Source organism: Arvicola amphibius, chromosome 9, assembly GCF_903992535.2.
Source record: "Arvicola amphibius chromosome 9, mArvAmp1.2, whole genome shotgun sequence".
Taxonomy (NCBI): domain Eukaryota; kingdom Metazoa; phylum Chordata; class Mammalia; order Rodentia; family Cricetidae; genus Arvicola; species Arvicola amphibius.
In genome coordinates, this window is record NC_052055.2 from 122,785,024 (window position 1) to 122,809,373 (window position 24,350).

At 53.6% G+C, this 24,350-nt stretch overlaps 1 protein-coding gene across 5 annotated transcripts; it reads left to right on the top strand.

Annotated features, from left to right (window-relative positions):
• Positions 1-1,107: 1,107 nt before the first annotated feature.
• Ip6k3 (inositol hexakisphosphate kinase 3) lies at positions 1,108-23,766 on the top strand. 5 transcript variants are annotated; one of them, XM_038342553.1, is made up of 8 exons: positions 1,108-1,246; positions 2,302-2,550; positions 9,442-9,548; positions 11,213-11,556; positions 17,336-17,534; positions 18,491-18,666; positions 19,799-19,974; positions 22,251-23,766. In XM_038342553.1, the coding sequence occupies exons 4-8, from the start codon at positions 11,358-11,360 to the stop codon at positions 22,668-22,670; spliced, it is 1,170 nt and encodes a 389-aa protein (XP_038198481.1). In that variant the 5' UTR covers positions 1,108-1,246; positions 2,302-2,550; positions 9,442-9,548; positions 11,213-11,357; the 3' UTR covers positions 22,671-23,766. The 5 variants fall into 5 exon arrangements, with proteins under 5 accessions (XP_038198481.1, XP_038198484.1, XP_038198482.1 ...); XM_038342556.1 differs by lacking the exon at positions 9,442-9,548; XM_038342554.1 differs by lacking the exon at positions 2,302-2,550.
• Positions 23,767-24,350: the final 584 nt, after the last annotated feature.

Genomic DNA, 24,350 nt, shown 5'->3' on the forward strand with positions numbered 1-24,350 from the left:
AGGTGGCATCAACACAGTAGTCCCCAGGAGACAGTGTTGTGCAAGTCAGGGCTGACGTCAGTGCTGGAACAGAAGAGCTGGAGATGACTTGGGGAGGGGACTATGGGTGGACGGAGGTCCTGGAGAGAGGCTGAACAGCAGGCATCTCAGAAGTGAAGCTGGGCTTTGGAAAAATGGCACAGAGAGAGCCTGGCCCGGCCAAGGACAGAAATAAAGTGTCCTACTTGATTATGTAATAGAAGCTCCCACACCCGGCTCTGGTGTTTGGTAAAACTGTGTCTTTCTGTTGCATGGTGGGTCCTGACAATGTTAATTAGTTGAGAAAGAAAGCAGGTGGGGCCTGGCTCTTCAGAACAACAGGAAGCCTTCTCAAGACCTGGGTTTGAGTCTAGACTGAGTCACTCACTAGCCACCAGCTTGGGTGGGAAGCTTCGTGTGTTCTAGACCCTCATGGGACTGGCTGCTCAGTCCTGGGTGGCTCTCCAGGGTTCTAGACCCTCATGGGACTGGCTGCTCGGTTCTGGGTGGCCCCAGGGTTCCCAGAACAGGCAGGAGAGAGCAGCCAAGGGGACAGAGGAGACTGAAGAAACCAGGATGGTAACCAGAGCTGTGCAATGGGTAGGGCCGAGCTGAGCAGCATCACCTCCCTGGAAAATGCCACCTCAGGCTGGCATACATGGAACCAATTGCCCAACTGGTGTTTTTGTTCATTTGTTTGTTTTTAAGTCTGAGGGATAAAGGTCAGGCCAAGATCAGCAAATAAGCCCTTTCACTTTTCAGATCGACCCCTCATTGGTCCATCCCACTTTCAGCCAGGGGTCATCCTGTGATGGGGCCCTTTCTGGTCTGCCGCGGGGAGGCCTGTGTAGAGATGGGGAAAGGTCGGAAGGAAGGGGTCCCCTCAGCCTGCCCAGGCTTCCCTGCACACTTGGACCCTTACGGCCATAGTCAGATGATTATCTCCGGCAAGCCGGGCCTTAGGAGGGCGCCGCGTGAGCAACCTGAAGGACAGAAGCAGAGCTGATCCAGGGCCACCGAGCCCCGAAGTCTGCCCTTTAGTCCGCACTGTCTCTCCCTGGGCAAAGAATCAGTAGATGTCACCAAGCCTCCTCAGCCCACTTCTATCCCTCCACCCCTCTTGGGCCACTCTGAGGCCACTGGGAGGAGGACAGCTGTGGTCACTCTCCCACTCTGAGCCTTCAGAGCAGAGCCAACCTTCACTGCAAGCCTGCTCCTGACTTCCGGGGTAATGTGTTCTAGCTCCTTGGTTCCTCTGCTTGGGCCTGAGGTCTGCTCCTGTCCAGCTGCCATCATTCTGGTCACCTTGGCTTCCCCCTGCTGCCCACCCTGCCCTGGCTAGGCCCTCACTCCTCCCTCAGCCACAGCCATCCTCTCCCCTCCTCTTCCCGTTGCCCCTTTTCTCCTCCAGTCAGATGGTCATTTCCTAGGTCTGTTCTTGGTCCCCCTTGGGTTGGGTGAGCGGCCCTCTCTCCCCATTCAAGTGTCCCTTTCTGGAATTGCTGTCCCTTTGTGTCCCCAGCCTCTGTTCTGCCAGGCTTGTCTGCCAGGGCCTGAGCAGCCCAGCAGAGAGCCTGGTACCATGGGGCGTCCAATAGTGTTGACAGGCAATTGCGTAGTGATTGGCTGAGGGATGGATGGCTTCACTCTGGGACTGAGCTCGCTGAGCAGCCACAGCTAGAGGCCACCTACTGCAAGGTGGCTGGGAGCAGGGGAGCCAGGCAGAAGAGAGGATGTGGTCTAGCCTAGCCTTGTCCATCATTCTGAACAGGTATAGAAAATGAAGCAAAGAAAGTTGGAGGCGGGCTCAGTAGGGCTGAGAGCACACAGTAGGGCTGAGAGCACACAGTAGGGCTGCAAGCGAACTGTGTATGGGACCCTGGGTTCTACCTCAGCATTGAACAAGTAAAGGGCAAGTGAGATGGCTCCGTGGGGAAGGGTACCTGCTGCCTTGCCTGACACCAGAGTTCCATACCTAAAACCCAAGTTGTACTCTAATCGCCAGAGGCGTGTCATGTCATGTATGTGTTCTCACACATGCATGCATATGTGTATATATATATGTATATATATATGCATTTATATTTAAATGCTTTTAATAAGTAATCAGGGGCCCAGTAGTGATTACTGCCTTGTGCTTAGAGCCAGTCACTCTTCAAGGTAGCTGAGCTAAATTCTCTCCCTACTTCCTCTTCCCAACCTCCCTCCCCCCACCTCCCTTCTCTTCTTTCCCCCTCTTCCTAGTCTGCCTCCCTGACACCAACCTTTTTCCCTCCCTCCCAGACCCCTGGCCCTGCTCCAGAGCTGCAGACACCCAGCTGACAGCTGGGCATACCAGCCCCAGGGGATCAGGTGGCCTCCCCTACCCAGGCCACTGGCAGCCTAGTTCTCTTGGGCAGAAAACTCCACCCGAACTCCAGTGCAGAGTACTGAGCTGGGCCAGGCCTTTGTCCCATGCTTGTAGACAGAGGAGGGCACTGGGAAGCAAGTGTCCCTACTGAGTACCCCTGCCACCCCCGGAAGGAGGCTCCGGTGAGTGCTGCCTTGAAGGGTGGGAAGTACCAGCTTGCTGAGCCCTTGATGGTGGACAGAAGGTGTCAAGGCCACAGGCCTGTTCCTGTTATAGGGTAGCCTCCCTACAAGCTGGCTGGGATCACCAGGGGATATAGGCCTGTTGGAAGAGCTGGTGGCTTGGAATGTGGTTGCGTGTGTGCATGCGTGTGTGTGTGTGTGCATGTGTGCGTGTGCGCTGGTGTGGGTAGAGGCTGGGACAAACAACAATTGGACAGGAGACGATCTTCTCATCTCCCTAGCATGATCCTCTCTCCCTATTTTGGGGTGCACTGCTATGCTCCCCCTGGCCCACAAATGGGCAAGCCAGGTCTGCAGTGGTGGCCATGCGTTACAGGTGAGCGGCTGGAGCCAGTCACTTTCCTCCACACTGGGTCAAACCTTCCTCGAGGCACACGTCCAGGAGAGCCCCTCTCTCGAGACAGGGATCAGCATGTCCTGTCCCATCTACCCCACCTTTTTTCCTGGGTGGGGCCGTGGGGTTGGGTAACATCAGTGCCTGTGAGCCATGTCTTGGGCCCTGGGGGCAGGGACACCAGCACAAGGGAAGGTAGTGGTGGTGGCACCACTGAGAGATGTTCGTGGGAGACAGAGCCACATCACTACCAAGGCTGGAGATGTCTGCTACTGTAGACAAGGATGGAATCTTGGGGACCCCCATCTCCATAGTTCCTGCAGGCTCTTTAGGGACCCCAAGACCTGAACCTGAGCCAGCTCTATGATCTCAGGATCATACATGGAGTTATGGACCCTTCCTAGGTCCCACCCCTTTGAAATAGGGTCTCCTGTCACCTAGGCTGGCCTTGAACTTAGCATGTAAACAAGTCTAGCCCTGAATTCCAGATGCTCCTCCGCTTCCCAAGCTCGGGGACCACAGGTGTGTGCACGCGCTGCCATGCCTAGCTTAGCTATGTTTTTTTAAGCTGCCAGTTTTGTAATTTTTTCCTCTCGAAAGATCCTACGGGAAAACAGAGGAATTTGCCAGCCACTCTCGTGCAGCCTGCGCCTGGCTCTGCACGCTTGCTCGGAGTCTTGCCACACTTACCTCACAAACAGCAATTAACACTAAAGGAATCTGAAGTCACTTATGGGCAGCACAGGCCTCTTCCCTACCTAGCACATCTCACTAAGGCCCTGATGGAGCCCCAGTATAATGGTCCCGCCAACATAAGGCACACTGCACTTGGATCAGGCTATTTACCTGACTAAAGCTTTGTTAGACCAAGCGCTGATCACACCTGTAAATTCCTCTTCATCTGCAGAGGCTCTGCACCCTCTAATTCACACACACACACACACACACACACACACACACACACACACCCCTGAAGGTACTGTTGGCCATGGGACAAAAAGGACATGGCTGGTGCAGACCATTCTTGGTACAGATGGGGGGGGGGTCTGGGGCTTCTGAGGTGGGAGTCCCTCCTATGGGGGTTCCTTGCACCCAGACCCCACTGTACTCTATCAGGAACCTGAGAAAAACCCTTCTCTGCTCCTGGTATCCTCCGTCCTCTTCTTGGCTGCATTCTGGGGCCAGCAGTAGCCCCTCCTGCTCTGAGCAGGGCACTTAAATAAATCCTTCCCAGGCAGAAAAACCCTTATGGCTGCTGTCTTGTTCGCTGGCTGCCGCTGGGAACAGCAATAAACTTTATGAACATTGGTTGTTAAGGAAGGAAACCTGCAGGCTGGTGGGGGAGGACGTGAGGATTGGGACAGCATTAGGCCTTGTGTCCGCCTGTATCGTGCATAGCCATTTCTCAGCCTCTGTTGGCCCCTGGCCCTGGAGAAGTAGCAGTGGAAGCCATAAGAGGAGACAGAACCCAGTCTAGATGATGTCAGAGCTTTTTAAAGACATTCCCAGTGGGGCAGGGGAACTTCAGCTGTAGCCGATGAACTTGGGGACAGGTCCAGACAAACTCAGGATGTCCCAAGATTATGCCTGCTGGTTGTTGGATGTAGAGAGGATGCTGGCTTTAGTTTTCAGACAGCATTAATCCCTCTCTGGGCATTCCTGGCATCGGCATAGATGCTGCTGCCCTCTGCTGGGGACTTGCGAGGTGTGCTCGCAGGTCTCCCTAAGAGTCCCTCCAGAGATGACAGAGCAGGACGCTGGTAGGAAGGAACACAACCACACCACATATGCAGCACACGCATGCAAACGCACGCACGCACGCACGCACACGCATGCTCTGCTTGACTCTTGTGCTCTGACCTTTACAGCTGTTGCTGGAGACTGGGAAATGTGGCCCAACTGATAGTGTGCTTGTCTGGTATTCACAAAGCCCAGGGTCCAGTCCCCAGCATGGCATAAATCGGGCATGGTAGCACACCCCTGCAATCCCATCACTCTGAAACTCCACTGCCCATTACCACCTAACGGGTTTTAAATGGGTTTCGGGTCTTCTCATCTCTAATGGATTGAGAAGATGCTGCCTCCGGCATCAAAAGGGCATTGAACGATACTTGTCTCAAAAGCATGAACATGAAGTGCAAGCAGGAAGATCATGAATTCAAAGCCAGCCTGGACCAGAGACCCCGCCTCAAAGACGGCAGAACAGAATCTGTTGCTGTCTCCACCACACAATGCCATGCTAGCTGCAGGCAAACCCATATCTCCAGCACACAGACCTCTTGCCCCAGCCCAGAACTGATCCTGTTATGTGGAGAAAGGCACCAGGTCTGGGGAAGGGGCTGGGGGTGGAGACATGCCCATAGGTTCCAGCTAACAGTGTTCAGGGCCCTGGGTCCAGCTTAATGCTGGGGCAGCAAAGCCTGCTGGGAGGGGACCGGTGAGGGAGAGAGTGCCCCAGCCTTGCCTGCCTCCTGCCGTCAGCCTTCCCCATGTTTCTTCTTTCTCAGAAGCCAGCTCAGAACATTGCAGGAGCTGCTGAGAACGTTTGTCAGCGGCTGAAGGGCTTCCGAACCAATAATCACAGTATTAAAATTGTATTCGGTTCTCAAGCTAAAGGAATGTGGGGAGATTTTAAACGTTAAGAGAAAAAGAGGGGGAAATCCCCTCTCAGAGAATGAAACTGGTGTGGAAATAAGTTTCCGGGGCTGAAGGATGGGGCACGTGGCCCCGAGAGCCCGGAAATCCTGCCTTCCTGGGAAACAGTTGCTCTTTGCAGACATGTTTCAGTCACGGCCTGGAAGCTGACGTGCGCAGCTCTCCAGAACGCTCTCTGAATTGATCCCACCCAGTCAGGGAGCCAGGAAGGGGATGATGCACAGGCCTAGGGCCCCTGAGTTTTTTTAGAATGGACTTGCAAACGCCATTAATTTCCCTTCTGGAAACATAAGCCTTGGCCTTCCTGGCCTGGATGGGCCCAGATAATGCACGGCCCTCAGCCACGTGGGGAACTCTGAAACTCTCCTGCCCATTACCACCTAAGCGGTTTTAAATGGGTTTCGGGTCCTCTCATCTCTAATAGATTAAAAAGATGTTCCCTCAGGCATCACAAGGGCATTGAATGGTACTTGTCCCGAAACGCCTGCTCGGGGAGGCCTGTGAAATGTATGTTAGAGCTTTGGAGACAGAGAGCAGACCATAAACCACTTGGCTTTTGAATTGTGTGGCCTGCTGGGCCCAACTGCATTCTCTTTCTTAATAATGTCCTTCACAGAAGGCCCTTCCCTCACACCTGAGATTTTTTTTTTTTTAGGATGTGGTCTCTATGCAGGCCTCAGTACCTCCATAATCTGAGTGGGACTGTCCCCTTCCCAGGTTGAACTAAGGCCCAGCAAGCTTGTGTGTATGTGTGTGCAAGCACACATGCACACGTGTGTATGTGATATGTGCACTTGTGGATATATGTGTGTGTGTGTGTGCGCGCGCATGTGCACACATGGAGGCCAGGGGGTGATATCAGGTATCTCAATCACCTCTGCACCTCATTTTTCATTTTTTAAAATTGTGAATATGAAGGTTTTGCCTGCTACATGTATGTGCTTGGCACCAGCAGAGTTTAGTTAGGTCATCGGATCCCAGAGGTAGAGCTATAGATGGCTGTGGCCACCATATAGGTGCTGGGAACCTGGGTCCTCTACGAGAGCAACAAGTGCTCTTAACCACTGGGCCATCCCTAGAGTTCCCATTTCTTCATTTTGAGACAGGCTCTGTCTATAGCACTGGCTGTCCTGGAACTCACTCTGTAAACCAGGCTGGCCTTGAACGCACAGAGATCCACCTCCTGAGTGCTGGGACTAAAGGCCACCATGCCTGGCAGCCACCTTATTTTTTTTTAGATATTTATTTGTTTATTATGTATACAATATTCTGTCTGCCATGTATGCCTGCAGGCCAGAAGAGGGCACCAGACCTCATTACAGATGGTTGTAAGCCACCATGTGGTTGCTGGGAATTGAACTCAGGACCTTTGGAAGAGCAGGCAATGCTCTTAACCGCTGAGCCATCTCTCCAGCCCGCCACCTTATTTTTTGAGACGGCTCTCACACTAAGCCTGCATCTCTCCAGTTTGACTAGTCTGGCTGGCCAGAACACCCCAGGGACCCTCCTGCCTCTGCTTCCCTGGGGCTGGGATTACAGGCCATTGCCCCCCAGCAGACAAGGCTGAGCTCCTCCTCTTCAGCCCCTTCCATAAGCCCGGCCTAGCATCCCTCCCCTCCAGTCGCCCTCTCCTGCCCTCTCTTGCCCTCCACTCCCCTCCCCTGCTCTCTCCTGCCCTCCCCTGCCTCCCCTCGCCCCTCCAGTCACCCACTCCTGCCCTCTCTTCCCCTCTCCTGCCCTCTCCTGCTCTGCCCTCCCCTCCCCTGCCCTGTCTCTCCCTCCTTTCACATGCACTCCCTCAGCAGGTCCTCGTCAAGCTCCTCAAGGCTAAGCCGAACCTCTCCCCTGCTCCTGGTCACTTCTTGGACACTCCAACTTATGCCTCTCTCAGCCCAATGCAGAAGCCCCCTTAGCCCTTCCATAAGGACTCCCGTTAACTATACAAATAAATAGGATTCATTGTGCTATTCAAAGGGTGCATGTGGCGGCCCTAATCCACGCCACCCTTCCTGGTCCCCACATCATGCATGCACTTTCAGGTCAACCTTCTTGATTTAGGTTTCCATGTGAGAGAACAGTGTCTATTTGTGGTGCCGGAACTCGAACCCAGGTCCTCATGGATGTGATGTTCTCTGTCATTCCCGAGCTATACTCCCCACCTCCAGCCGAAAGCATTCATTTCTCATCATAATTTTTCCCCTACTAGTAACCACGTAGCACTCATTAGACTACTAGGATCTGTTGACTGAGAAAACAAATGAAGGCAAAAACCTCTAGGAATCCGATAAACGCCTTTAAATGAATTTGTTCACTGGTAATTATAGTGCTTATGCATGCTTGGGAAATGCCAGGCTCCCCGAGACCTACACATGCTGGGGTGGCCTGGTGGGGAGGGCCTTGGGGAGTCCTGGGGTCCTCACTGCTGATGGAGCCCTGTTGTTGCCACCCTCAGAACAGGGAGTGTCCCCAACACAGCAGAGGCAGGCTGGCTGGCGTCCAGCCTCATAGGGCTGCAGGGTAGGGCTTGTCCTGATGTGGCCAGCTGTGGCCTTACTCACTAGAGGCCCAAGTTAGCCCGGAGGCTGCTGGAGTGGAGCCCAGTGCTGCTTCCTTCAGGACATGACCCGGCCAGAGGGAGCAGGGGCAGGGCCACCTGTCCACCTCTGGGGCAAGGGGCAGCTTGTAGCTGCGCCTCTTCTCGCTGCGGGTGTCTCCACAACTACTATCTGCTCTTGTATCCTTGCCTTTCTGACCTCCCCAAGGGCTCAGGAGAAGGAGATGGCAAGGAATGGGGACAGTGGGGCTTCAGAAAGAGGTGTGGACTAGAGAAACCCTCCCTTTCCAGACAGCTAAGGGTCTCCTGAAGGTGTGTCGGAAGGGGGTGTCCCCTCAGGCTTTCCTAGTGTCCCCACTTGCCTTCCTAGCATCCTAGCTAACTCCGTTGTCTGGGGAGTCACTTGTGCTGATGCCCACATGGAGACTCTACAGAGTCTTGCAGGCTCCATCCTCTGAACCTCGTGACAAGGCAGTGGGCAGAAAAACAAACTCCTATTACCAGCTCATCCTCAGCCTCAGTGAGTGTGTATGCATGCGTGCGTGCGTGCGCGTGTGCGTGTGTGTGTGTGTGTGTGTGTGTGTGTGTGTGTGTGCTGGCGGTGTCATGACAGATCACAGGAAGAAGAGGCCTGAGGGCCTAGATCTAAGGCCCAGGCAGAACTAGTCATCAGGGACTTCAGGAGAGGGGTGGGAGAATGAGGCCACCTCTGCCACAGACCCACAAGGGCTGCAGGCCACATACAAAGGGAGCAAAAGGAAAAACTTCAGACTCCTTGGGAATACAAGGTCCCGCCTCTGAGGGGCAGAGCCCACTCTGCAGCTAACCCCGGCTCTTTTGCCATTCTCCCCAGCTGCCTCAGAACTGCAGACTGCCTGACCCAGGAACAGAGCAACCTTGAGAAGTCACTTGACCTAATATCTAAGGCCTGCAACAGCAAGTCCCTCACTTTACCTGGCCATCAGGTGCAGTGTTCACAAAGACAGGCTGGCTTTGAGGAGACTATCACTGCCCTCAACCCAGACGCAGGGCCAAGGCTCTGCCCCAGAGTGCAGGGACCTTTCTACTCCCAGAGAAGGTGTAGCCAGGCCTGAGCTTCCCAACTCTGGGAGGACAGGAAGGAGCGGCAGGCAGAGGCAGGGAAGTCTCTACTGACAGAGACACCCCCCTACAGAGGGGAGTGGATCAACCACCCCACCAGGACAGGCACATTTGCCCACGGAGGTGCAGGAACCGTCTAGGTTTGAAGGACAGTCAAGCTTGTCTCAGAACCACCTATGTCTTACAGGTGACTTTGGCCAAGTCCCAGCCTCTTTGGGCCTCAGTTTCCTGACTTTTAAAGCAGAAAAGGGCATCTGATGGTAACAGTTGGGCCTCACAGCCAGCTGGGAGCAGGTGAGCACAGGCTGGGCTACCAGGCCTTGGTTCAAATCCCTGCTTCTCTCACATCAACTGGTACACACGGGAAAGCCCCTTGACCTCTCTGTGCCTCAGTTTCCTCAGCTGGAAAGTGGGCTGGTAGCACCAATTACCTCGTAGGGTAGTTGTGAGGTTTAAACAATCCAATTAAAATACCCCAAATGTTATGTGACACACAGCAAGGGCTATGTGTGTGGCAGTGTGAGGAGGGACACGGAACCAGGCAGCGTGTGTTGGCAGAGGCTTGAACTGGCATCTGAGAGCCACGCCCGGCCCCAGGGAGACGAGTGTGAGACAGGTGCTCAGCCTCCTTCCGGGAGAGGCCATAAATGAGCTCTACAGCTGCACCTCTGCTCAGTTACTCCGGGTGCCACTGCCTGGGGACAGGTGAGTCACCACAGGCTGACGTGAAAGTTAGGGAACTGTATTACCTTAGCCCGTGTGGTTTGTGGACCTTCCCTCATCTGCCCACATATATCCCCAGGTTCTCTAGGGTCCTGAAAGGCTCCCCCGACACACACCAGAAGTCTCAATCTGGAGTTCCTGGACCAGTCTCTTGCTTTAGACCTTTGCCCTTACCTCCCCGAATGCCTCACCTGCCACCTCAACATCCTAAGCAAATGTACAGGTGCCAGGAAGAGCCTACGTCCCTTCCCCCTCCAACAGGAATACACTGTGTCCTGGAGGACATGGGCACGTAAGGGGAGCCTGTGCAGGGACAGGGATAGGACCGACTTGGACTTTCCATCCTGTGGCATGCTGGCAGTCTGGGCACTTGGTGAGCCTCTCTAAGCTTAGGTCCTGAACAAAGTGCTAGGCAGTGCCATGTGCGGAGCCAGCCAGCCATGCCCAGGGCCTGGAGTGAAGGTCAATTAGAGGGTTAATGATGCCCAGTACTGCCCAGTCGCATGGTAGTCAGGAGTCCAGCAGAGGGAGAAAGGTATTAATAACTTGTGGTGAGGGCCCTGCTGTGGGAATGTCCTCTCAGAGGGGACAAACACTCCACAGAAGAGCCACCCCTCACCGTCTCCTTGGCATTCTTCTGAGACAAAGTCAGAATGACTTTAGAAACTGGTTTTCCAGAGTTCCAGGTGAGGCAAGTCCAACTTAGGGAGCACAAAGGAGATGGTGGTGCTGGGCTCAGGGACCTGCCTGTGTCCTTGTCTTAATCCTATCCCGCCACACAGAGAAACTGAGGCCCAGAGGGCTTGGTAACCTGCTCAAGGTCACACAGCAGTCAGCTGTGTGTGCCAATCATAAAGAGAACACAAATTGCTAGAGCGTAGCGCCACTCTAGAGAAATAAAGCAATTCTGTCAGGCACCCAGCAGCTCTGCTTCTCCCCGCCCGCGCAGAGACGGATGCTTCAAGTCAGGACTAGACCCTGAGCCTGGACACTCGTATTTGTGTGGGTTGTCTGATAGTCTTAGTATTTAAATTCAAAGGGCACAAGGTGGTTAAAGTCTCCCTCTCAGTCTCGGTCTGTGGAATCAGACCACAGATTTTCGTGACAGATTATTTCAGGAGCAATACACGCCTATGCGCCATCTTATTTTAGGGCTCGTGGGTGACACACCCACCACACCCCCTTCTCCTTATAATTTCTGTTTTCCTTTTTTTTTTTTTTTTTTTTTTTGCCAGAGAAGTGACCTGTCAGGAATCACCTGTACTGGGACAGCGGTAAAGGCCGCGAGACAGAAAGCCGGGGACCACGGACAGCCCACCTGGTGGGGGCAGCAGCTTCTGTCTCTTGCCTCCCGTGGGCGGACTTGGCGGTGCCGGTGCCATGGTGGTGCTGCACAGCACTGACACGGGGAGCAATGGGGTATGTGTGCCGTTGGAGCCCTTCCTGCACCAGGTTGGCGGCCACCTGAGCATGCTGCAGTACGATGCACACACAGTCTGCAAGCCCCTTAACTCCCAAGAGCAGAAGTTCTACGAGTCCCTGCCCCTGGCCATGAGGTGTTTCACTCCACAGTACAAAGGTGAGTGGTGGGGGTCCAAGCTCGGCGGCACTGCTGTCAGTGGGCACAGGGTGTAAGAGCTGTTTGAGGACAGTCCTCTTTCCGGCAGCCAGGGTCCCTGTGCTAGCGTGTGTCTGAATTCCTCAACCCTCCAGATCGTGAGTGTTAATGACTTTGGAGATAGGTCAAGTCCCTCCACATCCAAGCGCTGGGAATGGTATCAAGGGACGCCCAGCCCTGGTGGGTCCTGGTGGGATATTCTACTCTGCTCTTTGGGAGCGTGACGTGTGCGGCTGTGGTTAAACGCAAGACCAAGTAAGGCCTTCTTGGCCTCCCTCTGGACACCCAGGCTAGGCAGGACATGAATAATCTGGTTCATGACTTGGTTAGAGTCCAGCATGCCCACTCCATACAGGCAGGGCAAAGGCCAGGCTGCATTCCAGTGTGTGCAGCTGGGGAAACTACAGCATGGCAGTGTGTGTCCTGGAGCCAAGCACAAGAAGGTTGTGGGAAGGGCTGTGCCTGTTGGCTTCCTTGTCTGATACACCTGCCCAGATCTCCCATTCGGGGGTTGGTAAATGAGGTCCTGCAAAGTTGACGGCCACATGACCCCAAGCAAACACACCAGGAGAAAACCCTCTAAAGAGTCTTAGTTTTTCACGACTGAGAGCGGCTGCCCCGTTGCCAAAGTACCTGCAAGGATGACAATTACGACAAATAAGGCCATCAGAAACCCTCTGTGAGGACCAGTGACATTCCTCAATCTTCCAAAAAGTGCTTGCCTAATACGCATGCAGACCTGGTCTCCATCCCCAGCAGTGCACCAACTGGAGCGTGGTGGCACACAGCTGTGGCAGTCTTTCTCAGGAGGTGGAGGCAGGAGAACCAGAAGTTCAGGGTTACCTTTGGCTATGCAACAAGTTCAAGGCTCAGAACAGAAAGAAACCAGCTGCATTCCGATGCTCAGAACAACTGGGAAGGCCAGATGCATCTGCACTGGTCATTCCAAGCATGGGCTTCATCAGGCTCCTGGGTTCCTTTCCAGACCTGCCAAGCAGGACCCAGTCAGGAGTCGGGACTAGGCATCATAGCTATCATGGACCTGAATGGGAAAGTCCGCTAGGCACGACCCGACCACGGGCCTGGATGTGACCTCTGAACCTTGTTTCACCCTGGGTCTGTGTGAGGGAGACAGAAGAGGACATTGGGCTGCCTCTGGGGCCCCCAGTCTTGCCTGCCCTCGCCTTTCCCACAGTTTCCCAAGGTCACTGCTTATTTTGTCAGAGAATCCACTGGAATTAATGTCTGTCCCTCTGTAACTGAACTCAACATAGCAAAGGGTCGCAGGTCCTGGTGTGAGGTGGACTCCCGCCGGGAGCATTTCGCGCTTGCTCGACACAGCTCTGGAGCTGAGAAAGACTGTGGGGGTTGCCACAGGCAAAGGGGAGTCGGTTCAGGTCTTCAGGGGCCCCTACCTCACCTGGTGGGAATGACAGGGTGCTCTCAGGTACAAGACACCCATTCCAGACCTCCGCTTCCTGGGGACACCTCCTGAGGGCTCTTCTATTTAGGGTACTAACTCTAGTTACAAGACGCTCCCTGGTTAGAAAAAGGTTACAACCCCAGATAATCATTGTAAGTTAAAAAAGACCATAAATGGAAATGCATTTAATAGACAGAATCTACCTCACACCCTAACATGGCTTGTGGTGCGCCCCGGAACCAACTGGGAGTGACAGTCTCTGCCCGGTGTCCTGAGGGGCCTGTGTCATGTAGCACTAGTCCAGGAAAAGATCAAAACTGTACAATCAAAGGCTGTTTTCTCCCGGATACATTTCACTCATGCCCCTGCGAAGCTGGAAACTTGGAGGTCAGACTACCCTGCACTAAGGGCTGCTGGCGCCTCGAGCCAAAGGTTGTAGCTAAATGACTATCCACGCTGCAAGATCTAGGTCAGCCTTGCCTTTGGGGTGCTTCTAAACACAGTGGGTGTGAGCCAGAGCAGAGGACCTCCTGACTCCCTGGGATAATGGATGACTAAGAGAGGGCTGGGGTGGTACCCCAATGCCAGACTTTGATGAAGAAATACTGACTCACTCTCTGGCAATGTGAGGAACCCAGGAGGGTACTCAGTTCACTCTTGGGTACCTGCGGTAGAGCTGGGACCAGGAATGGAGGTGGCTGGTTTTAACCAGTAAGAGCAGTGGAGGCAGTCAGTCCATCATGCGTACCCTGGGCCATTGTAAGAGGTTTCCACACCCTGGCTTACGCAAACCTCACAACTCTCAGAAGCAGACATGGATGGATGGGGAGAGGCGGCTCGCCCGTAGCCGTGAGAGGCTGGGCCGGGATTTGAAGCCCTGATGTCTAGATCTCGAGGGCGGGTTCTTGGCTCCATCACCCTCCACTCAGCTACCTGGAGTGTCCGCAGGAGGGAGGAGACAGTCCATCTCAGAACATCCTATCAGTAGAACAGATAACCTTCCGCTCCCACCTAGGAATAGCTTCCTCAGAGAAGAGGGGCCATTTCTGAAGCGGCTGCAACACTCCATGGAGCCCATCCTATGCCTTCCCCACCATGGCACCAGGGAGAATTTTGGCTAGGGTACCATTCTAGAAAGAAGTGTCATGTGTCAGTGGCTCGCTGTAGACTTTAGCTAAGTTTGCAGCATTGCCATCTTGGGGCTGTGTCCCTCACCACTCAGTCGGCTTTGTAGGCCTTGGGTGACTGAGGACAGGCACTTAGGCTCAGTCGGCGGAGGGCTTGGCCAGATTCATATTACAGATGGTGGCGGTGAATGTTCTCATAAGCTTAAAAATAAACACATGATATGCTATCTGCCAAGGCTCAGGAAGCTGCTTGGTCAAACCAAAATCGCTGAGATGCTCTGGGCATGCCAATCATGGCAGTAAGCACCATGTCCTCCCAGCTGGCGGACCCTCAGGCTGAGGTGCATGGGGAGAGCTCGGCTCTGGTAGGGCCTCAGAAGCAGATCTCAGGCCTCCAGAGTCTAAGCCCTGACTGTAGAGCACACAACCCAAGCCCCAGAGATGCTGGGTTCCCTTGGATCAGGGGCAGGCAACCCAGCACAGTTCACAAGGGAGATCTCAGGGGGTCAGCTCCAAGGAGTGCTGTGCTTGGTAAGAGAGGAGAGCAGGAGGAGGGCACAGGGCTAGGAGACAGCAAACCATGAGTTCATCGGCAGCTAAGACTGAGCGGCGGCAGGAATGCAGGAACGCTGTGCCCGTTGTGAGGCCCTGACAATATGAGAAATGGAAATGACTTTTGCATTTTATTAGTTGGGGGTTCTTTGCACCTCCACTCTCTGGCATTTATGCAGGCACTCAGGACCGATGAGATCAGACAGGAATGAAGCCTGGAGCAGTCAGGGGAAGGTCACATTTCTCGTCTCTCCAGGGAGGCCTCTTGGGCACAAGCCTCAGAGAGCTGTGTTTTCTGGTAGGCATGTCACCATAGGCCCTCAAGTAGAAAAGGCCAGGGGCCGCCAGATGGGAGCATGAACTTTAAGAGACCCCAGAGGACATTGCCTTTGGCTAGTGGGGCTCCCTGGACCCACTACGCAGCTAGAAGGGCACAAGCTCCCTCCAGGACAGGCACAGGGCCACTAGCTCTTTTAGTTAGTCAGAGAGGCTTCATGTTGAGATCTGGAAGGTTCCCCTCCCCGGAACAAACACAGCAACCTCCTGCCCAAGGACCCAGGACTGGAAATGCAAAGCTCATGCCCTCTGTGATGATGGGGCTCCCCTAAAGGCTCCACAGAAAAGACTGGCCAAAGCCGTGTTTCTGGGAAACACAGCCTGACTATCTGTCACTCCGTGGAGTCCTGGGCAACGTGCTCTAACGCGTCCTTTTTCAGCGCCCACCTGGTGCGTGACTCCGTCCCTCGCTGGCTGTGTGACCTTGGCTCAGACTCCCTGAGTCCTGCTGCACCACCTTATGAATGTGTTGTCATTTAGAAGTCACAAGTGAGAAGCGAGATGAGGCAGTGTCCCCAGCTGGCCACTCTCAGGCACAGGACGGATGAGTATGACAGGCACGATCCAGGATGAACACCGTCGTCAGATCAACGCAAACGCCGACAGCACTGTTACTGCGGCTGAGATGTCTAAAGATCCAGGGGCCTGGCAGGGGTGGAGGAGAAGCGGTATTTCTCAGGAGTCTAACAGAACTGAATGTCCCTCCCACTAGGCTGCAGAATTAGGCCACTAGGAATCTGAGATGATGGGAATGGCCCAGGGAGCCCACTGGGCTAGTGTAGAGGACTCTGGAGAGTCACATGCTGAGCTGCAGAGTGACCCTTGGAACAAAGGTCCACAACAACCCCCAAGGTCTGGGCATGGATGCAGGCAGGAAGATCAGCAGCACCCCCCACACACTCAGCAAAATAGCCACTCCTACTAGGGAGGTGACCAAGGGGGCTGGGGAGAAAATAAATGTTGAACACAAAGAAACACACAACCCCACCTCCTCTCCATCTCGGTCAGTAGGAAACAAACCGTGGTTGAGAGAGTTTTTACAAGGGACTAGTTGCAGAAATTCAAGCAAGCTTGAGGGTGCCCTGAAAATGTAGCCCCTTCAGGCATGCAGGGCAGGAAGGAGGAAGAGACGATCCTATTGGAACAAAGCATTGCTTGCTCCACCCACAGATACATGGAGCAAGGGCACATATGGCTGGACAAGTACCTTCCTTCCCTTACCCTCCCACCCCTGCCAGGGCACCACTGGCCGGAGTAACTGGGAAGGAGAGTGCAGGAAACCATCAGGGCACTGCCCAGGATCAGCTCCTCAGCACCAAGGGGGTGAAGAAGCTGGGAAGTGGGTAAGAAAGGAAACAGCGGAGGACAGGATCACCTGGTGCCCTGTTATCAAAGAACAGGAGGCTAAGTCTGTGGTGTGGTATTCGGGCAAGGCTGGATGCTAAGTCTGTGGTGTGGTACCCGGGCACGGCCAGGTACTGCCGGATGCTAAGCCCCAGGACATGGACTCTACTGTCTGTGACTGTGCAGTGTAATGCCAGCACAGACTGCTATCTGTCCCACTAGTGTCTGAGGACAATACAGAGTATGTGGTAGATAAGCTTCGGGGAGGTTCTCGCCAGCACAGCCAGTGATTTTCCTGCCGTGATTGCCGGCTGCAGTGGCAAGAGATGGAAACCTCATGTTAGGGAGACCTCAAAGACTCTAGAGTTTTCTCTAAGAACCACACGTACCCCAATTCTCCATATGCTGATGTATACAGCCAAAGACGACAGCTGTGCACCAGGAGGAAAGACAGAGGGAAAGACTGTCTGAGGGGGGAGAGTCCTGAGTCCAGCAGCTGCCTCAGGAAGGCTTCCTGGGAGAAGCAGGATAGATGATGACTGAGGGGGGCAAAGAGGATGGGCCAGGCTTCCCTTAATTGGCGCCCTCTGCAGGTGGGGAGATGGGGAGCAGGGAGGCTCCTTCATGGAGGACCAGCTCTGAGGTCCCCCAAGTTGGCGGTGGATGGATTGATTGGTCCTGGGGTGACTGGAGAGGAATGCAGGCGGGTGTCCAATTCTAGAACAACGTAGCAAAGTACGAGAAGAAGATGAAGAAAACAATCCTAGGTCACCCCCAGGCTACATTCTGCAAGCTCCAGGGGTTGGGGGGTGGGAACATATTGAGGACCAGGAGCGGGTTCTGGCTCTTGAGAGAGGAGCTAGGGAGAGAAGGATGCGGCCTAGGGCCACCAATCTCAACAGAATTGACTTACAACTCGTGACCCTGTGTGCTCTTTCCTCTGCCCTGTGTCCTGTAGGTACCATCACGGTGCACCTCCGGAGAGACAGCAGAGGCCATCTCAGCCTGGTCGCCAACCCACTGAAGGAGAACTTGGAGCCTCTCCAGGTCTCCCCAGATTCCAGATCCGTAGCCATCTGGCAGACAGCCAGCAGACAGCCAGCAGTGGGAGCAGCCCCCCGTCCCCTGGCTCAGCTGGCACACTCACTCAAGGAAAGGTGAGGGCCGCTGAGCAGGGGACAGAGGGTTGGGGTCAAGAAAAAGAGAAATTGGTCTAGAACAACCAGTGTTGCAAAGAAGGGGGCGTCTCTTCCATCCTTTCTTGGTGGTTGGGTGGACACATGTTCTAGCTCATGGACCAACACACAGGCAGGGCCTGTGTCCAGAGCTTGTTTAATTAAATACCTGCTTTGCTGAGACCGCACAGGTCTCTGGGGGAGAGTATGCAGCCGGAAACCTTGGAATAGTTTATGGAGAGGAAGTATGCCTAATTTCTCTTGAAAGTCGGGTTTTTTAGCCAACTGTGGGGGAGAGACAAGAAGAGTGAGTCCCGGGGGACAAAAGAGGCCCCCAGGGTTGATCTTGGGTGCCTCTGCTAATGTCAGTTAACCTTTCCCAGGGTCCCTGGGGGCTTTAGACGTTTGTGGGAAACAAAGGGAGCAGACACAGTGACCACAGCCTCTTCCCAAGGAGCCGCAGATCTAATGAAGCTCTGGGCTCAGCATCATAGCTGGGGCGGAAAGGCAGAGGGGCCTCACTCTGTGCGTATGGACTATGTACAGCACTCTGAGGTCTCAAGGATGTAATCGCGCACCAGGGCATGCACCCAGACCCCCCAGCCTTGAGATTCCAGGTGACATCACCATCCCTATCCTTTGTCCCCTGAGAGGACAAAGAGTAAAATGGCTCTAGCTCTCTGAGGGTAGCACACTTAAGAAAAGCCCCCAAGAGGACCTGGGCCTGGTGTGATCTGGTGTCAGATACCCACCCAGTTTGAGCAGGGATGTCCTCGGAACCCTGTGATATCTCTGGTGGCTTGGTAAGAGAATCCCATGCAGCAGTCTGGGTGGTCTTTGCCAGAGGCCATGCCAGAGAGGCCAACAGTGAACCACAGGCATCCTTCCTGCCTCTGGCTACTGCTGCCCCAGCTGTCTTCAGACACTTCCCTCCACAGCACAGCCAAGGTGCTTCTGAGCTCTGACTGCCACCTCAGCACGCAGGCCTCCCCACAGGAGGAAAGTGCGGAAGGGAGCCAGGTGGAAAGAAGGGGCTTTAACCCTTGGGGATTGCACTGTCACCAAGCCCACCTGACCCGCCTGTGTTCTGAGTACCCAGAGGACAAACGGCACCGTATCCTTACCACCCCTGCAACTGCACACAATACCTGGGACAGATGAGCAGAGGAGAACAGAGAGGCAGAAACAGTTAGACAGCAGACACACACACACACACACACACAAACATACATGGGGACAAGGAGAGAAGTGGGGTGGGGAGGGAGGAACAGATGTGGGGTGATTTGAGGGTTTGAACCCACAAGCGCAAGGTCTAGAAGAAATCAGATCCCTTCAAAAGAAGACTTAGAGAGAGTAGGGACACCCAGCTAGTGGCTAAGCTGGGCCCTGGCATGCGTGTCTCTGGCGCTTCAGCAGGAGAGCTGGGGCAGGGTTACTGGGGAGGCAGAGAACGTGATGCTAGCTCAGTAGGGACAGAAGATGTCTCTGTGTCCTGACCCCACTCCAACATCTATTCTGCTGCTTCTGTTTCTACCTGCAGCCCAAGAGCCGTGGAGGGGCCTGAGGGGAGGCAGGCCTTTCCTACCCTCCCCCTCCCACGCTCACGCGCTCGTGCACGTGTATACACACACACACACACACACGCATGCACACACACACACATACACACGTGCATACACACAGTTTAGCCACACACATGCACGCACAGATGCACGCATACACACAGTTTAGCCACACACACAACGCACACACACACATACACACACAAGCACACTCCAGTGCTTGCTGCAAACAGCAGCTGCTCTTGCAGTATTTACTATGAGACATCTGCCGCCCTAATCCCTAAGAAGCTTTTGAAGGATAATGATTCCGTTGAAATTAATATTCCTGCAACTTATCTCCGAGGCGAACATCAACCCCCTTGTCCCAGAAGGTGCCGGCCCGTTCAGCGGACCGGAGGTCTCAGCCCTGTGATTTTCTGTCCTAAAATGTAAATTGGGCATGGCCTGCCAGGAATTGCATGCCTGCATTTAAATTTCAACTCCAGAGCAAAATGGGAAAAGGTTCTCATAAACTCCCCTAAATAAATGGACTTATTAGCGCAGACTGCTGGTGAATATCTCACATTCTTAATAGCCAGGCTCGTGGGGAAAGCTGCAGACAGGAGGGAGGGGCGAGCGGGAACCTCAGGTGCTCTGACTGATGACCAGGGCCTGCCGGGGCGCTCCTTGACTTGGTGCATCCAGGGTTCTTGCTCTTGGAAAACGTGGTATCACAATACAAGCAGCCCTGCATCCTGGATCTAAAGATGGGGACCCGGCAGCATGGGGACGACGCGTCGGAGGAGAAGAAGGCCCGTCACATGAAGAAGTGTGCGCAGAGTACGTCAGCCTGCCTGGGCGTGCGCATCTGTGGCATGCAGGTAGGTTGATGCAGAAGGCTGGCTGGCAGGGGTCGGAGGCTGGCATCCTGGTAAGCCCAGATGCCTGCCACCCACACCTCTGCTTCCCTGCAGAGCCCAGGCTCTAGGGCACTTTCCAAGCAAGGAAGCCTTTTAGACTAAAATGCTGGGTGTCGGTGGTGTTTTGTTTTAAGATAGGAACTCAGCCCAGGTTGCTTCACACTCCTTAAGTAGCCAAGGCTGACCTTGAACCCCTGGTCCTCCTGCCTCCTCCTCTGGAGTGTTGAGATTACACAGGCATTGTTATTTTTGTTTTGTTTTATAGTGCTGGGATGGAACCCAGAGCCTTGGCAGGGGAGGCAAGCACCCTACCACTGCCTTGCATTCCCAGCCCACACGCCGGTTTTTTAAAGAGCACCATGGAAGATTGTCCAAAACTCAGTCTCACCATTCGGGGCAGCTAAAACTTTGTGCGATGGTCCTGTGGCTCCTACCCATATTGGGAGGGGCTTTCAATGACAGCGTGGGGCAGGGGTTGGAGAAGAGCTGAGAAGATGCATCTGGTGGCTCACTGAACCCACGTGTGCAATAGAGCCGAGTCCTGTCCCCTTCGGGTGGAGTGCAGCGACTCGCTCTTGTGAATTCTCATTAGCTAGTCTCTGGTCTACGTTCCGCCTTTCTGCTTCTTTCTGCTGCACGGTTGGGTTAACCAAGGAAGGTCAGAAGCCACTGAACCCAGGGGTGGCTTGTCCCCTTACTGCCTGGGTCCCACACCTCTGTACTTAAGATGCTGCAGCAGGACTGCAGGGAGAGAGGCAGGAATCCATCCCGGACAGCGTGTCTATCCAATACAAAACCAGGCTCTGCTTTGACGGCAAACGTTATCGCTTTCCTTAATTGAAGCTGCCACCCCTTGAAGCTGGAAGTTGAGTCCATAAATTCATTGCACAGATGTCCCTGGGAAGGCTGGGAATGCGGTCCTCAGAGGACAGAGGAGGATGATTTGTGAAGTAAATGGAGTCTCTCTGCGGACCTCCAACCTTCTGCAAGTGACCTGATTTATCTAGAGAGTGACGCCTGCCACGTGTTTACCAAGGCTGATTTAGCAGCCAATCTCCGGTTCCCCAAAGCCTATTATAGCCTCCTGATTAAAAACAAACAAAAAACCACATTATGTAACATGAAGACAAGACAGGCCTCAGACAGTCAGGCACAGGCGGCCGCCGGCTGCTGAGGCTTTGTCTCAGTCTTTACTGCCCCCTGAGCTGTCTGATGGACTGGGTGTGGCCACCACGGTGTCCCCATCAGCTTCTCTTTTTCATCTGCTCCTTTCTGATGGCCGAGACATGGCAACGGCAGGAAACTGAGACCGTGGAGAAGAACCGTTCTCTGCAGAGGTGGGCTGTGGACCTCTTTCCGCTTCCCAGGCCCCCAGCAGCTGTTCTGGCTGCCTGCAGGTTCCACCCACACCTGGTCTAGCCCATTTCTTTACCTCTGAGCAGTTCACCTGGATGGTTTGGAAGAGCCACCCCTGAATGCTTAAAATCTGTGAGAAAGGACCCAAACTTTGTTAGAGAGAACTTAATCGAACTGGCTCTCCAAGTCCATTGGCCCGATTTCAGGCTCCTACTGAAGCTTTCCAGCTTGGGTTTGCTAATATCTGAATTGAAGATGGCCGGAAGCCAAGATTTAAATCACGACTTGGAAGTTGACATCGGAAATTCACAGGAGAGGCGATCCAAACCTTGGAGTGGTGTGCTGAGGGTCACCTCTGTGGGTAAAGGATCTTTGGGCCTTGGGTTAAGAGACCAGACCTGCAAAGAGAATACTTTAAAATGCCGCACTGGAGTATGCTGGGAGACCGTCTCTTCTGCTTCTCAACCACTCTTTCCCAAATCACCCAGAAATCACTTCACATACTACGGGAACATGTGGTGATACCACCACTGGACCACAGGCAATTTTGATTTGTTTTAGCACAGGTTGGCCTTGAACTCACTAAGTGTCTGAGGGTGACCTTGAACTTCTGATTCTACTGCCTCCATCTTTTATATTGTGGTTTTATAGACTTGCACCACCATGCCCAGCTTATACAGTATTGGGGATTCAATCCTGCTAGGCAAGCTCTCTACCAGCTGAGCCACATCCCCAGCCCTCAAGGCATGCTTTTTATTATTATTATTATTATTATTATTATTATAATTTTATTATTATTATTATCATTTACAATCCTTCATAGTCTCTCTCTCTCTCTCTCTCTCTCTCTCTCTCTCTTCCTCTCTTTCTTCCAATGTAAGGTTTATCAAACTGATAAGAAGAGTTTTCTCTGCAAAGACAAATACTACGGAAGGAAACTCTCGGAGGAGGGGTTCAGGCAAGCTCTTTCCCAGTTCCTCCATGATGGAACCCGCCTACGCACAGAGCTCCTGGAGCCCATCCTTCACAGGCTGCAGGCTCTGCTCACGGTCATCCGGAGCCAGAGTTCCTACCGCTTCTACTCCAGCTCCCTCCTCATAATCTACGATGGGCAGGAGACCACTCAAGGCAGCCCTTCCGGTGCCCCTGCCAAAGTCGATGTCCGAATGATTGACTTTGCTCACGCGACGTACAAGGGTTCCTGGAATGAGCACACCACCCACGAGGGACCAGATCCTGGCTATATTTTTGGCCTGGAAAACCTCATCGGGATTCTGCAGGATCTCCAAGAGGGAGAATGAAGGTTCTTGGAACTTTCTGGAATCTTCTGGGCTACAGATTTTGCAAAGGGACCCAAGCTAAAGTAGCCTAGCTCCATCCCCTGTAGGTGTCTTTGTAATGACCATATCTACCTTCAATGGCTGTCTCCGTGCTTGGCAAACAGCGTTGACAGTTGCCACAGGAATCTGCTCCGCAGGCATCCACCCCTTACCGGGCATCTTCTGCAGTAGAGCTCCTCTTGGAGCAGATAGTAGAAGTGCTACCATTATCAGTACACAGGAGGGGGTAGCCTGGGTCAGAGGCCAGCACTGCAGCGATGCAGGGTGCCTGCATTCCAGAACACTTGCTTTTCCGTTGTCATGCTGCAGTCCCCAACAGCCACGAGGGAGAGGAAAAACAATCTCCTGGAAGAAGTCTGGAGGAATATTCTGCTTGTGGGGCTCGGCCACGCCACAGGCAGGCACAGCTGATGCCTCCCACCTCCTACGAAGAGATATAGGTGGGACAGGAGTAAGTGAACCGTTAGTCCATCCTGCCTGCCTTGTACTCAGGTTCTAAATGGACAAGAGCACTGGCTGGGGTGTGGCTGGGTGGCTCAGTAGGAGGCTGAAGCTTCGCGTGCATGAGCTCCTGGGCTCCACGAGGCCCAGAGTCACAAAACAAGAATAACAATGATAATGAATGAATGAACAAGGATAGGCCCAGGCAGACCCTGATACCCCAACTTGGCATGTGAGGGGAGGTGTCCCCACAGACTTCTAGGGGTGAGCATGGAACAAGCAAGTCTGCCACACTGTGACTACAGGATGAGCCTGACCTGGAAACGCAGCTTCCAGTGGAGGCGGAGTACACCAACAGAGGAGCCAATAGCCTGGATCCCCCATTTCTATTTATTTATTTTGGGTGTGGGTAGGGGGAACCCAGAGCGATGTTTACAAGAGCAGTGCAAGCGAGGAAACCAGAGCAAACAGGTCCAACGACGATGTCCTTCTTCTGCAACACTGAAACTTATTACAAGGCCCTGGAGCTGCCGCAACGCTATGCTCCCCAATTAAGGAAATAAATTTGTTAATAAAATTGCTGAGGTCACCAGTGATTATTGGTGTGCCTAATACCCTTTCTGTTTGTTCATTCTGGTCAGCGCGCTGTCCGGTACTTCCAATTTATGAGACACTGGAGTGTGTGGCAGGAACAGTTTACCAGCTTCCCCGGTCCCTCAGGAAATGTGGTAGCAGTGGGACTAATGAAATATTCATATTGGGTGGGGAGGAGGAGGGCTGAAGTTGGTAACCTGCTTGCCTAGATTCTGAGAGACCCTGAGTTCCATCCCCAAGACTGCACTGCCTGCTTGTAATGCAGTCTTGCGTGGTTGCGTGGTTGCAGGTGATGCGTGCTTCTAATCCCAGGGGAGAGGAGGCAGGAGGATTAGGCGTCCAAGGTCATCTTTGGCTACAGAGTAAGCTTCAGGACAGCTTTGCCTATATGAGACCCTCATTCAGAAAGAACAAAACTGCATGTGTCTGCAAGCAGGCCCCGAAAAGAAGGGACATTGAATTTCAAAACCCTTGAGGGCAGAATTAAGGCACCGTCAGGCTCTAGTGATAAATGTGATCTTTCCAGAATCCACTCCGAGGGAGAGCAGCATGGACGAGAAAACTCTTGTTTAGTTGTGCAGCACAGTGGTGCACACCCTCAATCCC